The 13,279-nt window shown below is 42.9% G+C and overlaps 1 protein-coding gene across 1 annotated transcript in view; it reads right to left on the bottom strand.

The window, feature by feature from the left end:
• Positions 1 to 923: 923 nt before the first annotated feature.
• Positions 924 to 13,279, bottom strand: part of RUNX3 (RUNX family transcription factor 3) — a 90,513-nt gene continuing 78,157 nt past the window's right edge. The window contains exon 5 of the mRNA XM_026702602.2: positions 924 to 3,168. Coding sequence (XP_026558387.1) covers positions 2,645 to 3,168 — 524 coding nt within the window. The 3' untranslated portion in view covers positions 924 to 2,644. The remainder of the gene's footprint in view (positions 3,169 to 13,279) is intronic.

Raw genomic sequence — 13,279 nt, forward strand, 5'->3', positions numbered from 1 at the left:
CCTGGGTGTTCCAAACAAGCTCTCAGATATGGATGTGAATGAATGACCCAAAACGATTTTGAAAGATCCAGTCACGGTTGTTTCAAGGCTAAATATTTATGAGGACCAAGGGGGAAGACCCTTCCAAGTTTCCTGATAATATCCATCACCCGCAGGATGTTACAAAAGGGGACCTGAGGCAGAGGGTGCCAGTCACCCTAAATATAATACTGTCGCAGTTGGTAAATGGCAAGGGTGCCTGCAGGGAGGGGGGGAGTCAAAAAAGGCAAGATGGCGTCCACAGTCACACCCTCAAAACCCTGCCCTTTTCAAAGATGGGATGTGAAGCACGTGAAAAAGTGGTGGAGCTTTACTAGGATGGATGTGGCTGCCTTCTTGAGTTATTTGACCTGTTGAAACGGGGAATTCAGACGTGACATGCTTGCCGATTTCTGTTACACGTCTGCTATCTGCAGATCCCATAGGATCACCTTGACTGCCTGGCACCCTTTAGATCTGCTGGACTCGATCAGAGGTGGTACTCAGCAGGTTCTGACCAGTTCTGGAGAACCAGTAGCAGAAAGTTTGAGTAGTTCGGAGAACCGGCAAATCCCACCTCTGACTGGAGATTTTACAGTATCCTTCCCCTGCCACGCCTACCAAGCCACGCCCACAGAACCAGTAGTAAAAAAAATTGAATCCCACCACTGGACTTGATCCTTATGTTTTTTTACCCGAAGGGATTCTGGCTCAGAATTTTGGAGGTTTATCAACTAAACACTTGGAGGGCTCCAGGTTGCAAAAATAAAGCTCCGCTCAATAAAGGTTATTTGGTGTCATGCAGGTTTAAGGTTACACCTAAGGACAATTCCCCCTCTCTTCCTTTTTTTTTTTTTTTTTAAAGAATACAATCTAGTTGTTACTCAGATTTTGACTCCAACCTTAGGCAAAACACACCGGTTTCTTTATTAGACTGAAAACAACAGTAAGGAAGAACAGAACAGGTTTATTTAAATCATGACCAAAGCTAGAGATTAATTTTGGGTGGTGCTCTAGGATTTAAAAAAACAACAACAACCAAATATTTCCTGTCTTCCTCTCCCACCCAAGAACTCCGTGCTCTCTCTCTCTCTCTGTGTGTGTGTGTGTGTGTGCAAGTGATATTTCCTTTTTGAGCTGTGTAAGATGTGGCGATGGGATAAGTTATAGACATTGCACTGGCTTAACAGTAGCAAAACGAAGACAAAAAAACCAACCACCCTTGGCTCCCACACTGAACACCCTCCAAGGATCTACACCTTGATGCCTCTTTTTTTTAAAAAGAGAATGAGCAGAATATTTTTTTCATACAACTAATATAGCCAAGAACAGCCACCTGCAGGAGATGCCTCGCCTGGCTTAGTCTCTGGACAAGATGCTGAACTTGGGATCTTAGATCAACTGCTTGGTCAAACTGTGGTCCTAATTCATGAAAGGACTAAATTTGGGTCTGAGCCTTGCTGCGAATGTCAGCAAATGAGGCTCTTTTTAGCTCTGTCTCCATCTCACTAGGACTGGTGGAGACCAGCCACTGTTGCTTGTACCCTCTGAAGTAGTGAGGAGTAAGGATGTGGACACTTGGTTAGCGCCAAAACCTTCCTACCACATTCAAAAACTAGAGGGCTGTTATCGTTTGAATAAGTGCAAAAAGCTACGACCCAACCAGAAATCCCGTCCTTGTTTAGCTCTGCTCACTTTTAGACAAAGCTGTTTTGTATCAACTCAGGCCTTGATATCTAAGATTCTGCCTGCTCTGGATGGGGATCGTTAATGACTCAGGTTTATGGCTGTGACTGGAGAAGCACCAATCAATTGGTCACAAATTCACAAGAGATGGAAAGAATGGATCCACTTTCCACTTTTTGTTCTTGCCTCATCTTAAGAGAGGAGAAAGCGTGTGCAGTGCAAAACAGGGAAACATTCAGCCTGACCTGGATTCACAGACCTCTGTCATCAGCTCCCTTATTCGAGGGACTAATATCAAGAACCTTTAATCCATCCATCCATCCATCCATCCATCCCATTGGAAACACTGCTTGGCCTTTGAGATGATTGCTAAGGACAACCTTCTCTAACCAGCTGTTCTCTGGATGTGTTGGATTACACCTCCCATAATCTCCAAGCTGGCTGGGGATACTGGAAGGTATTATCTGACCTATCTGGGAGACACCATGTTGGAAATGCTGAACCAGAGCTTTTTTGTGTTTGGCCATTTTTGCTACAACAGAGAAGAGTATTTCTTTTCTACCTATTCTTTTGTCTGTTCTGGACACAACAGACAGTCTTTCGTGGCTGAGAGACACCAAGGTGTGTGCAGGTAACAACTCCAAGTAGTCCAAATCCATCGGGATGCCCCAAGTTGGGGAAAGGCTGCTGCAGATCATTTGTTGAGAAGAACCTATGAAGATTTGTTTTGAAATGTATCCAAATTCATGCTATCTCTAGCCTTCCTGTGCTTTTTCCGTTTCTTATTATCTTATGTTTTGGACAAGAACGATCTCATTTTGGGATGCCAAGGCCACTTTGGAGATGGAGTGGACAGGATCGCCAGTTGCAGCTCTTTTTGGTTCTTTTCTCCTTTGACCCACCAATTGGTGAAGAACATGGCTTGGCCTTCAGTGCTCTTTCAATATGGCCTCCAGACAGCTTCGTCCATCCTCCCGGTTGTTGTCATGGTTGTTGGGGAGTTACTATGGCTACCATCTGCTTCCACACCATCAGCCTGACTGGTGAGACTGGGGTTGATCAAGTTGTTTCCTACTGTGGCACTTGGACAAGATGGCAACATCCTGGTTGGTGAGCGCTCTCCTCCTGCCACCATGGAGAACTGGTATGATCCGGAAGAGGCACCATAGTACAAGTGGTAGGGAGAAGGATTGGTCTGGAAGGGTCCACTCTGGTTTTGGGTGGAGCTGGGGTACGGTGGGGGAAGGTAGGTGTGGTGGAACCTAGTGGCCGTTGGCATGCTGGTCATACTGAGGCCACCGATTCCCGTGGCGGATGGTGTCGCTGTGTAAGGGAAGGCCGCAGGCATGGCACCAGGGTAATGCATTCTTGGGTCTGGAAACCGGGTCTCGGTGAGGCCTGGTAGAGCAGAGAAGGACCGATCAAACTGCCGTGGGTCGGAGAACGGGCTAAGTTCAGAGGTACCTAATTTTGGAAAGAGAGAAGGGGAGAGAAAATAGGAGAGAAACTGTTAATTTTGAACTTCTTTTGCAGCAAATTAAATCTGTTTCAGGGAACAACACTGTGGGGTGAAGGATTTGCTGCAATAGGTTAATGCAGAGGTCTCCAACCTTGGCAACTTTAAGACTTGTGGACTTCAACTCCCAGCTATGCTGGCTGAGGAATTCTGGGAGTTGAAGTCTATAAGTCTTAAAGTTGCCAAGGTTGGAGACCCTTGGCTTAACGTCTCCCCCAGATTTCTGCTGATGCAATTATAAACCAGGGATGAAACTGTTTAGCTGTTCTCCAGGGCTACACACAGACAACACAGCAGTGAGTCCTAAAGCTCACCAGCCCATCTGCTTTGGCATACACAAAGAGGGCGACACAGAGGAAGTCTAGAGACCCTGCCAGGTTTGGGTGGTCTGTTTGTACAGAGACAAGCCTGAGGGACGGAGGTGATAAACACACCGTCGAAAGCTCGCTTAGTGTAGGTCATGTTATTTCTACAGTAAGAGGTTGTGTTGTTGTTGTTGTTTTAATTCACAGCAACTGCAAAAGGAAAAATGAATGAAGAGAAAGAAATCTCTTTCTTCTGGACAACGCTGCTTCCTTGGCAAGAGAGGAGAAACAGCTTGACTAATTTTGGCATTTCTTCCCAAATCTGCAGGAGCTCCAAGAACTGCTGGCATCTGTAGGACGGGTGGGTTAAAACTAGCAAGATGGTGGATGGAGCATCAGCTGACACTAACCCAGCAAGTTTAACCCTCTCTGAGGATGCAACCATGTTTTACCAACTTTATTATTATTATTTTAAAATAAATTTTATTAAACATTTCCCAACAATTTATAACATATCAATACCTTCAACAACATTCCAGTATCACCAACATTCATATTCATATATTAGTTACTGTATTACTTTTGTGTCTATTGTCTAAACAGATGTACCAGGCATCCCAGACCAAATAATAACCAGATTCACCTCTACCTTTTAACTCTAAGGCCAGCCTGTCCATCTCAGCACGGTCCAAAATCTTTCTTATCACTGTCCCCTCAGATGGTGTATTATCCTATTTCCAGTACTCTGTGTACACAATTCTGGCCGCAATTGTTATATGTAAAATGATGTATTTGGTCTGTCTTAGTATAATCTCCCCTTATTATTCCCAATAAAAACAGTTCCGGTCCGAATTCAATTTTTTTTGTGTGTGTTTCTTTCCATCCACTTTTTAATCCTACTCCAATAACTCTTGGCTTCCGAGCATATCCACCACATGTGGAAGAAGGTGCCCTGTTCACTTTTGCATTTCCAACATTCTGGGTTTCTGGTTGGGAACGTGTTTTACCTACTTTAGCCGAGAAGATGGTGAGATCAGGTCATCCTGTTTAATTTCAATTACAGAAAAGCCTCAACTTACAGGTGGAACCAGCATTTTCATTGCAAAGCAAGATGGTTTTTAAGTGAATTACATCTGATTTTATGACCCTTTTTTTTTGGTCACGGTTGTTAAGCGAATTATTGCACTTGCTAAGTGAATCATATGGCTATTAACCAAATCCAGATTTCCCCCATTGACTTTGAATGTTGAAGCCAACTAGGATGGTTGCAAATAATGATCACGTGACCCCAGGATGCTGCAGCCATAGCGAATACATGCTGGTTGCCAAGCAACAGATTTTTGATCACGTGACCAAGGAAACGCTGTAATAGTTGTAAGTGCAAGGACCGGCTATAGGTCCCTTTTTTCAGTGCTGCTGTAATTTTGAACAGTCGCTAAATGAATGGCTGTAAGTTGAGGACTACAGGCAGTCCTTGACTTACAACAGTTTATTTAGTGACTGTTCAAAGTTATAACATCACTGAAAAAAGTGACTTATGGCCATGTTTCACAGTTGCAACCATTACAGCTTCCCCCGTGGTCACGTGATCGAAATTCAGAAGCTTGGCAAGTGATTCATATTTATGACAGTTGCAGTATCCAAGGATCATGTGATCACCTTTTGTGACCTTCTGACAAGCAAAATCAATGGAGGAGCCAGACTCACTTAACAACCAGGTTACTAATTGAACAACTGCAACGATTCGCTTAACAGCAGTGGCAAGAAAGGTCATAAGATGGGGCAACACTCACTTAGCAAAGGTTTCACTTAGCAACAGAAATTTTGGGCCCAATTGTGGTCGTAAGTCAAGGACTACCTGTGCTTGTAATAATGAATCTTAAAGGGTTTTTAAAAATACCTTTGTGGGTGGGGATAATGGGGGCTGGTTCCTCCAAATTCATTCAAGTAAATTCTGAGAATCCTTCCCATCTGGGCTGAAGGCTGAATCACTCAAAGGAACTGTAAAATGCAATTCTGAAATTCTTTTCTTCTTCTCTTGATTTTGCTTCCTCTCTAGTTCCACCATTGTCATTGCAATTTTTCAAATCAGTCTATGATCTGGAGTGGCTTCATAAATTGTACTGAGAGTTTCAACACTATCGATCACATCGTTATTAATCCCAGGAATTTCCAAGTAGATATTAAAGTCAACAGACCAATTCTCTGACTAGACACAAGGAATTTTCCAATATTTCCATGTAAAAGAAGTGTCTTAAGTAAGCTAGGAAATAAATAATAAATAATCCAGACCCAAGAAATTTTGTATTGTTATTTTGTCTGCCATTGGAGATGCTTGGAACCAAATCAAAGATTTTCTACACGTTCTCTCATTCTATTACAGACTCTTCCTCAAACCTTAACCCATTTTTTCCCCTTTCTTCTCTTTCTTCTGCAGTAGGCAGAAAATGAGATTTAACCAATTATTTGGAGACATTTGGAAATCCAGCTACGGGTCTGAAGAAAATTACTTCTTGTTTGGCCCTTGGGTCTTTTAAAACAATTTTTTAAGCAAAAATGAAATGAAAATTAGCTCTCAAATGGAGGCTTGGGTAGAAAGTTTTAATGTGTTGCGCCCAACACGTTCCAACAATTATTCTCCTCAGAGGCAAAAAAATAAATAAAGCATTGCTTCTTAGGTACACAGGCAACCCTTCACCTGGATCCCAGCCGACTGTATAATTTTCGTCTTCCATATCCCCTGAAAACATTCCTGCCCTGCTGTGGCAGCGGCAGTTTCAGATAGATAGTTTTCTAGCTAAGCTGCCCACCTCCCTGTGACCAACTCTGCTCTCTCCCACTCTCTTGTCTCTCGTCTCTTCTGTCCTGCTCCAGCCCAAAGCATGCCTGAGAGTTTGCGCTGACTCATTCACGCACTCGCTGGATCATGCCAACGTATTCTTAGGCGACACTGGCTGTGAGAACTCCAGAAGATGAATATCTTGAGATAAACGGCAGGCAGGCGCCATGCGCTACCCAGCCGCTCGATCGGAGCAAAGGGAGGGCTCGCCTTCCTTCATTATGTTTCACATGGCCATAAATAATATTCCACAAAGAGCAAATTCAAACGAAAAGCTCAGCGCTTAGGGCACATTTTCCCCTCTTTTTCTCGTCCTCTCTAATGCATTCCCCAAAAAAAGGGTTTCTGGAGAGGCCAGATTTTATGGGTTGGAACTTGCCAGTCTTGGCAAAGGGCTGCCCATTGAGAATATAAAAGCAACAGTGGAAATGTGCTAATTACTAGCAGCTTGCGAAGCATAACAAAACAAAGAGAGGCGAGTTATGCAAAGTACATCTTTCTCCTCTATGGGTTTAAAAAGAAAAAAATAGAAGAGGAAAACGGGGCTCCAAGCAGCTCTCCTTCTTAGAATTGCTAAAGTCATTAGAGTGTTAGCCTTGTTTGTTTGATTTCGCTACTTGTGAAAATTTTCTACCCAATCCCCCTAAGTTCTCACATTTGTCATCTTTGCAGGTCTGTAAAGCCAGGAAAGCTGAAACAAGATTGTAAAATCATGATGTTTCACATGCAAGGACTTCACTGAATGACCAAGTTGCTAGTCCTTATGGTGGTTACTAAGAACTAACTAAACCTGCATTGCTGCTGATGGACTGGCCACACAACAAGCTGGGTTCCTACAACATACATAGTGGGGTCAACAAATGTGGACTTTGGCAACTTCTACAGTGGCTTCTATTATGAAATTGCAGGTGTCATCTTGACTATTTTGATATACAGGTAGTCCTCGACTTACAACATTTCATTTAGCGACTGTTCAAAGTTACAGTGGCGCTGAAAAAAAAAAGATTTCTGATCATTTTTGCACAGTTATGACCCCGTGATCATGTGATGAAAATTGAGATGCTTGGCAACTGGTTCACATTTATGACTGCTGCTGTGTCCCAAGGTCATGTGATTCCCCTTTTGCGTCCTTCTGACAAACAAAGTCAATGGGGAAGCCGGATTCACTTAACAACGGTATGACTAATTTAACAATTGCACTGTTTCACTTAACAGCTGTGGCAAAAAAGGTCATAAAATGGGGCAAGATTCACAGCAACTGTCTCGCTTAGCAACACAAACTTTGGGCTCAATTGTGGTTGCAAGTCAAGGACTACCTGTATTGCAGCCTAATTCTGTCCACAGCCAGGAGTTCAATCCTGACTAGCTGGAGGTTGACTCAGCTTTCCATCCTTCCAAGGTCAGTAAAATGAGGGCACAGATTGTTGAGGGCAATATGGTGGCATTGTAAACTGCCTGCAGAGGCAAGCACTAAGTGCTATTGCTGTTGTTATCACAATTTTGTTTGGTTTCATTTTTAAGACAATTTTAAGGGAAAGGGGGAGAGAGAGAGAGAGAGAGAGGGAGAGAGACAGAGAGAGGGTGGGGGGGGGAAGGAGAATGCAACGGGGCCCCAAATCTTGCACAAATGGAAAAATTTGCTTGGCTTTGTCCTATCTGCCAACATTTCAGAATTAGAAATGAGGGTCATGAATATTTTAATATGCTTTGTCCAGAGTGTCACGCGCATGCTTCTCTTCCTCTTTTCCCCTTCACATGTAGAACCCCTCCCCATGTATGTAAAGAAATGGACCTTGTTTTGTTGACATTCCTGCCCGCCTTCCCCCTATAGAGATGGCTTCAAAGGTCCCACCAAAGAAGACATCTACATCGGGTTGGTTAATGTTTATTTCATTGTGCTTATAACAGGGATGACAACCCTCTGGAGGCCGGTTCTAGGGAAGGTTGCAACCATTCGAGTTCTGATAATTAAAGTACATGGGCTTAAAAGAATTCCTCCCAAAAGTAAGGGCTATTGTTTCACACACCCTTCAATGATGAGCAAAGTCAATGGGGGAAGCCAGATTTGCTTAAAAAGCATGTGATTCGCTTAATGACCATAGCAAAAAAAGGTTGTAAAATTGAACCTGACTCGCCTAACAACTACCTCATTTGGTGATGAAAGTTCTGGTCTCAGTTGTGGTTATAAGTCGAGAGCTACCTGTAGAAGATTTTAGTTTCTCTTCAGGGAATATCAGTATAAAAGGATTGTTACCGACTATGACAGGGCAGTGCTCATATCCGTTTTAAGGCCATTGAGCTAGACCTCTCCGAAGACATTTCTGCAGTCATGTGGCCAGCAGTTACTTTCCCAACAGAATGGTACCTATTTATCTACTCGCATTTGCATGCTTTTGAACTGCCAGGTTGGCAAGAGCTTGGGTAGACAATATATATATATATGTATATATGTATTTGTTTTCTGAGGTTCTCGCGGGTATTTGTATGTGGATCTTTGGTTGTTCGGGTTTTCTCCCGCGTAAGATTCGAAGTATCTAGGCAACGTTTCGATGAAGTCTCATTCATCATCTTCAGGCTTCTGTCTCCGGCTCTGTGCTTCTCAGAGTAATGTGAGATTGCAGCTGCAGTATGTATATATATATATTTGTTTTCTTAAGTTTTCGCAGGTACTTACATGTATGTTATTCAGCTTTGTTCGGGTATTTTCCCACATCATTATAGTTGTGCTTTTAAAGTTGTAGCAACGTTTCGGCAGAATCTCATCTGCCATCATCAGGCCTCTGAACACAATACATATATATACATATATATCACACGCACGCACACACACACACATACACACAGAGTGGTGGGATTTAAATAATTTAAAAACTGTTTCACGACAGCCAACCTGATCCTGGGTGAACCAGTTGTTAAATCACACACACACACACACACACACACACACACACACACACCACACTATTGAAGTGGATCCTGGGTGCTGCATTGCAATGGAGAAACAAGGCAACGGAGTGGACAGCATGAGGGAAGGATGAGGAGCAGGAAGAAGAAAGAGGGAAAGCGGCCTCCTCCTTCCCACATGCCAGCCGCTCCGTTGATTATTTCTATATTGCAGCGCAGGGCCCGGGGTCCTCTTTGGTAGTGCAGGGAGGGGGAATTTAACAACCGGTTCAGGTTGTTAACAACTGGGTTGACAAGCTCACCGTCTTAACTTCTGAGCCATCTCACCACTACGTATCACAATGTACACATGTGTGTGTGTGTGTGTGTTTGTGTTATTTGTGTCTGAGGTTATACCAGACATATAAGGTATAACCTCATCTCTGTCCCTCCCTCCACCTGTCTGTTTGTCTGTCTGTCTCTATCTCTCTAACCTTTTTCTTTCTATCAAACATTTGGAGAAATCACCATTTACACAGCACCAAACCTATCAGGTGTCTTTCTGGATGTGGGATGCCGTGGGATTTACTCTTAGGTAAGAGATTAGTAAAGTTCCCTCCCTCCTTAAACATAATTAAACAGCAAAGCAATATCAGAACACCCTGACTGTGTCTGCAACTTCTTTAGAAAGACAAAAAAAACCTCCAACCCCTTCATCTCATCATCATCTGACCATGGGCTAATAATATACAAATAAGATATTATCAGGAAGAAAACATAATTTGTTCCTCGTGTTGCGTGCATCAGAATTAAAAAAAAAAAAAAAAGAGACGGCTCAGCTCATTCATAAAACTTTTGGCGGATACTCAACCAAGCAAAAAGGCTCAACATCCTAGAAGCCAAGAAGAGCATAGACAATCCTCTGTTGCAATTGCAATTGGCAAAGGTTCTTTAATTTACCCTAACAGGTTGCCTTTGCCTTGATTGGCGGCAAAACAATACCCACATGCTTCTAGCCACCCCAGGAAGATAAGGATTCCATTGATTAAAATTAAAATACGGCATCAAATCAGCCAACCCAGAAAAAGCCCATGGAAGAGAAACAAGCAAAGAGGCGGTGGGGGGAAAAGCAAGCAAAATCTAGCAAGAGCAGCTTTAAGTTGTTCCATATACGTTTACAGAATCCAGATGTTTGGGAGTAGAGATTTTACCAGGTTTTGCTGTGGGATTTCACATTGAAGAGGAAAAAAAAGCGGATATCCTGGGTGAGCACACAGGTAGCCCTAATGGGGAAGCCAGATTCACTTAACAACCAGGTTGCTAAGCTAACAACGGCAGTGATTCCCTTAATCAATGTGGGAAGAAAAGCTGTCAAATGGAGCAAAACTCACTTAAACGTCTCCCTTAGCAACATGAATTTTGGGCTCAAATGTGGTCATTTCCATTCTGGTGACTCAAAGGGGTCTTCTAGAGTTATCCAACTGTTGTTATGTAAGAATAACAAGCATGAGGACAGATTTATACCATTTCAACAACGGTTGGGTGATGTTATGAAGGTGTTATAAGCCATTAATGTGGGGGGAAGATGCGTTTCTCTCTCTCTCTGTCTGCACTATAGTTATAATTCTATATTGAAATGAGCTTTGGTTTAGCAGAGGTTTACTAACTATAGTAAAGGTAGTCCTCGACTTACGACCACAAAAAAACCCCCAATATTTCTGTTGCTAAGCAAGACAGTTGTTAAGTGAGTTTTGCCCTATTACCTTTCTTGCCCCAAGTTAGTAACATGGTTCTTAAGTGAATCTGGCTTCTCCATTGACTTTGCTTATGAGAAGGTTGCCAAAGTTGACTCCAGGACACTACAACGAATGGTCATAAATATGAGCCAGTTGCCGGGCATCTAAATTTGCTACTAGAGTCATAAGTGCGAAAAATAGTCATAAGTCACTTTTTTCATTGCATCTTTGAATGATCACTAAATGAATAGTTGTAAGTCAAGGATTAGCCTTTGGCCTAAGCTTAATGCTTCTATCAGAAGGATTTCATCTTTCAGGCAGTGGTGGGATTCAAAATTTTTCACTACCAGTTCTGTGGGCGTGGCTTGGTGGGCGTGGCATGGTGGGTATGGCAGGATATGGAAGGTTTCTGCAAAACCCCCATTCCCTCCCCACCCCACTAACCTGCTTTCCAGCTCCATTCTCCTGTGCAGGGCAACCAAAGAAGACCCAGCCAATCAGCTGGGACTCGGGAGGTGGAGAATAGATGGGGGCGGGGCCAGTCAGAAGCGGGATTTGCTGGTTCTCTAAACTACTCAGAATTTCCGCTCCTGGTTCTCCAGAACTGGTCAGAACCGGCTGAATGCCACCTCTGCTTTCAGACATGCAGTTATTCCAGACTTTGAAAGGAAGACTAGAAGTGACCCTGAACAAAAGTGGGCAAAGCTGGAAGTCTGATCAGGGCAGAACTACAAAAAGCTGGATTTTATTTTCATTTGGCTAACTTACATTAAATTCAGTCGATATACTGTATTTCCTCTGCATTTTAATAGCTTTCCTCTATGGTTACATCAAAAAAGGAGAGTTTGACAGAAACTAACCTTTTCCAGCACCTGATAAACTGGAGCCCAATTTGGGATAGAGTTATATGTGAATTGTATCTCATCTGTTTTCAAGCCAACGATTTAGTATGGAGGAACAACGATCAGATCAAACTATGGTATTGATTTGATTCTGTAAATCAATTTCCCACATGAGCCAAACCCCTTCCGAGTACTCTGGCACATCCAGAGACATCCAATAATGTGATTTGCTCTCAATGGTTGGTCCAAATTGAAAAGCTGGTTTGATCTAGAGAGTTGAATGAATTGCTTTAGAGCGTGAAAATCTCCAAATCCAATCTTTTCATATCTGTTCTGTCAGTTCATTGTTCTTTGTCTGTCTGTGGCCAACCAGATACCTCCGAGAAGACCAGTGCAAGATGGGAAAGAAAGCAACCCATTTCAGGGATGGCATCCAGATTGACATGGTTTTTTTCAGAGGGTGGATTAAATCTTAAAAACATACCAAAAATGGTTGCAGGAACTGGGTGTGGCCAGTCGAATGAAAAGAAGAACAAGGGGTGACATTATAGCAGAGTTTGAATATTTGAGAGGCTGCCAGAAAGAAGGAGGGAATCAACCTATTTTCCAAAGCCCCAGAAGGCAGGACAAGAAGCAACGGATGGAAACTAACCAAGGAGAGAAGCAACCTAGAACTACGTAGAAATTTCCTGACAGTGAGAACAATTAATCAGTGGACAACTTGCCTTCCGAAGTCGAGGGTGCTCCACCCCTGGAGGCTTTTAAGAAGGGATTGGACAACCATTTATCTAAAATGGGTTTCCTGCTGAGCAGGGAGTTGGACGAGAACAGGGATCTCCAACCTTGGAAATTTTAAGACTTGTGGACCTCAACTCCCCAGAATTCTGGGAGTTGAAGTCCACAAATCTTAAAGTTGTCAAGGTTGGAGACCCCTGGACTAGAAGACCTTCAAGGTCCTTTCCAACTCTGTTATTCTATTATGATCTATTGCCTGGTGCCGCTTTTTCATTCTTCATGGTGGGTCTTGCCTGAAAGGGTAAAATCTCTTTGCTGCTCCTATTTTTCTGGTTTCTCATTCCATTTGCAGCTGGAGATGACCATCTCTCTTTCGTCCTGCCCCATCCTCCTAACCCAACCTAAACCATGAACAAAATCTACCAGTTCAATCATAACAGGTTTTTTTTTTTTTTAAAAAAAAGCCACAGACGTTTATTGCTTCCTTCTGAAAAATTTACTATGGCCCGATTTATATTTCTAGATTTTGCGCATTCCTGTATTTCTTTCTTGGCCATTTGGAGGGCAAGTATTTGGCTTGTCTTGCTGCCAATCAAAATATTTGAAGGAAATGTTTATTTTCTTCTGGAAATCGCACCAGCTGCTGCCTTAACTGAATACACTCATTTAGAAGTAAGAATTTAGCCATTGTGAGAGCATGTATGGCACCGGCACCCGCT

The sequence above is a fragment of the Pseudonaja textilis genome, chromosome 10 (assembly GCF_049901715.1).
Source record: "Pseudonaja textilis isolate UNSWEBS1 chromosome 10, rPseTex1.2, whole genome shotgun sequence".
Lineage (NCBI taxonomy): Eukaryota > Metazoa > Chordata > Lepidosauria > Squamata > Elapidae > Pseudonaja > Pseudonaja textilis.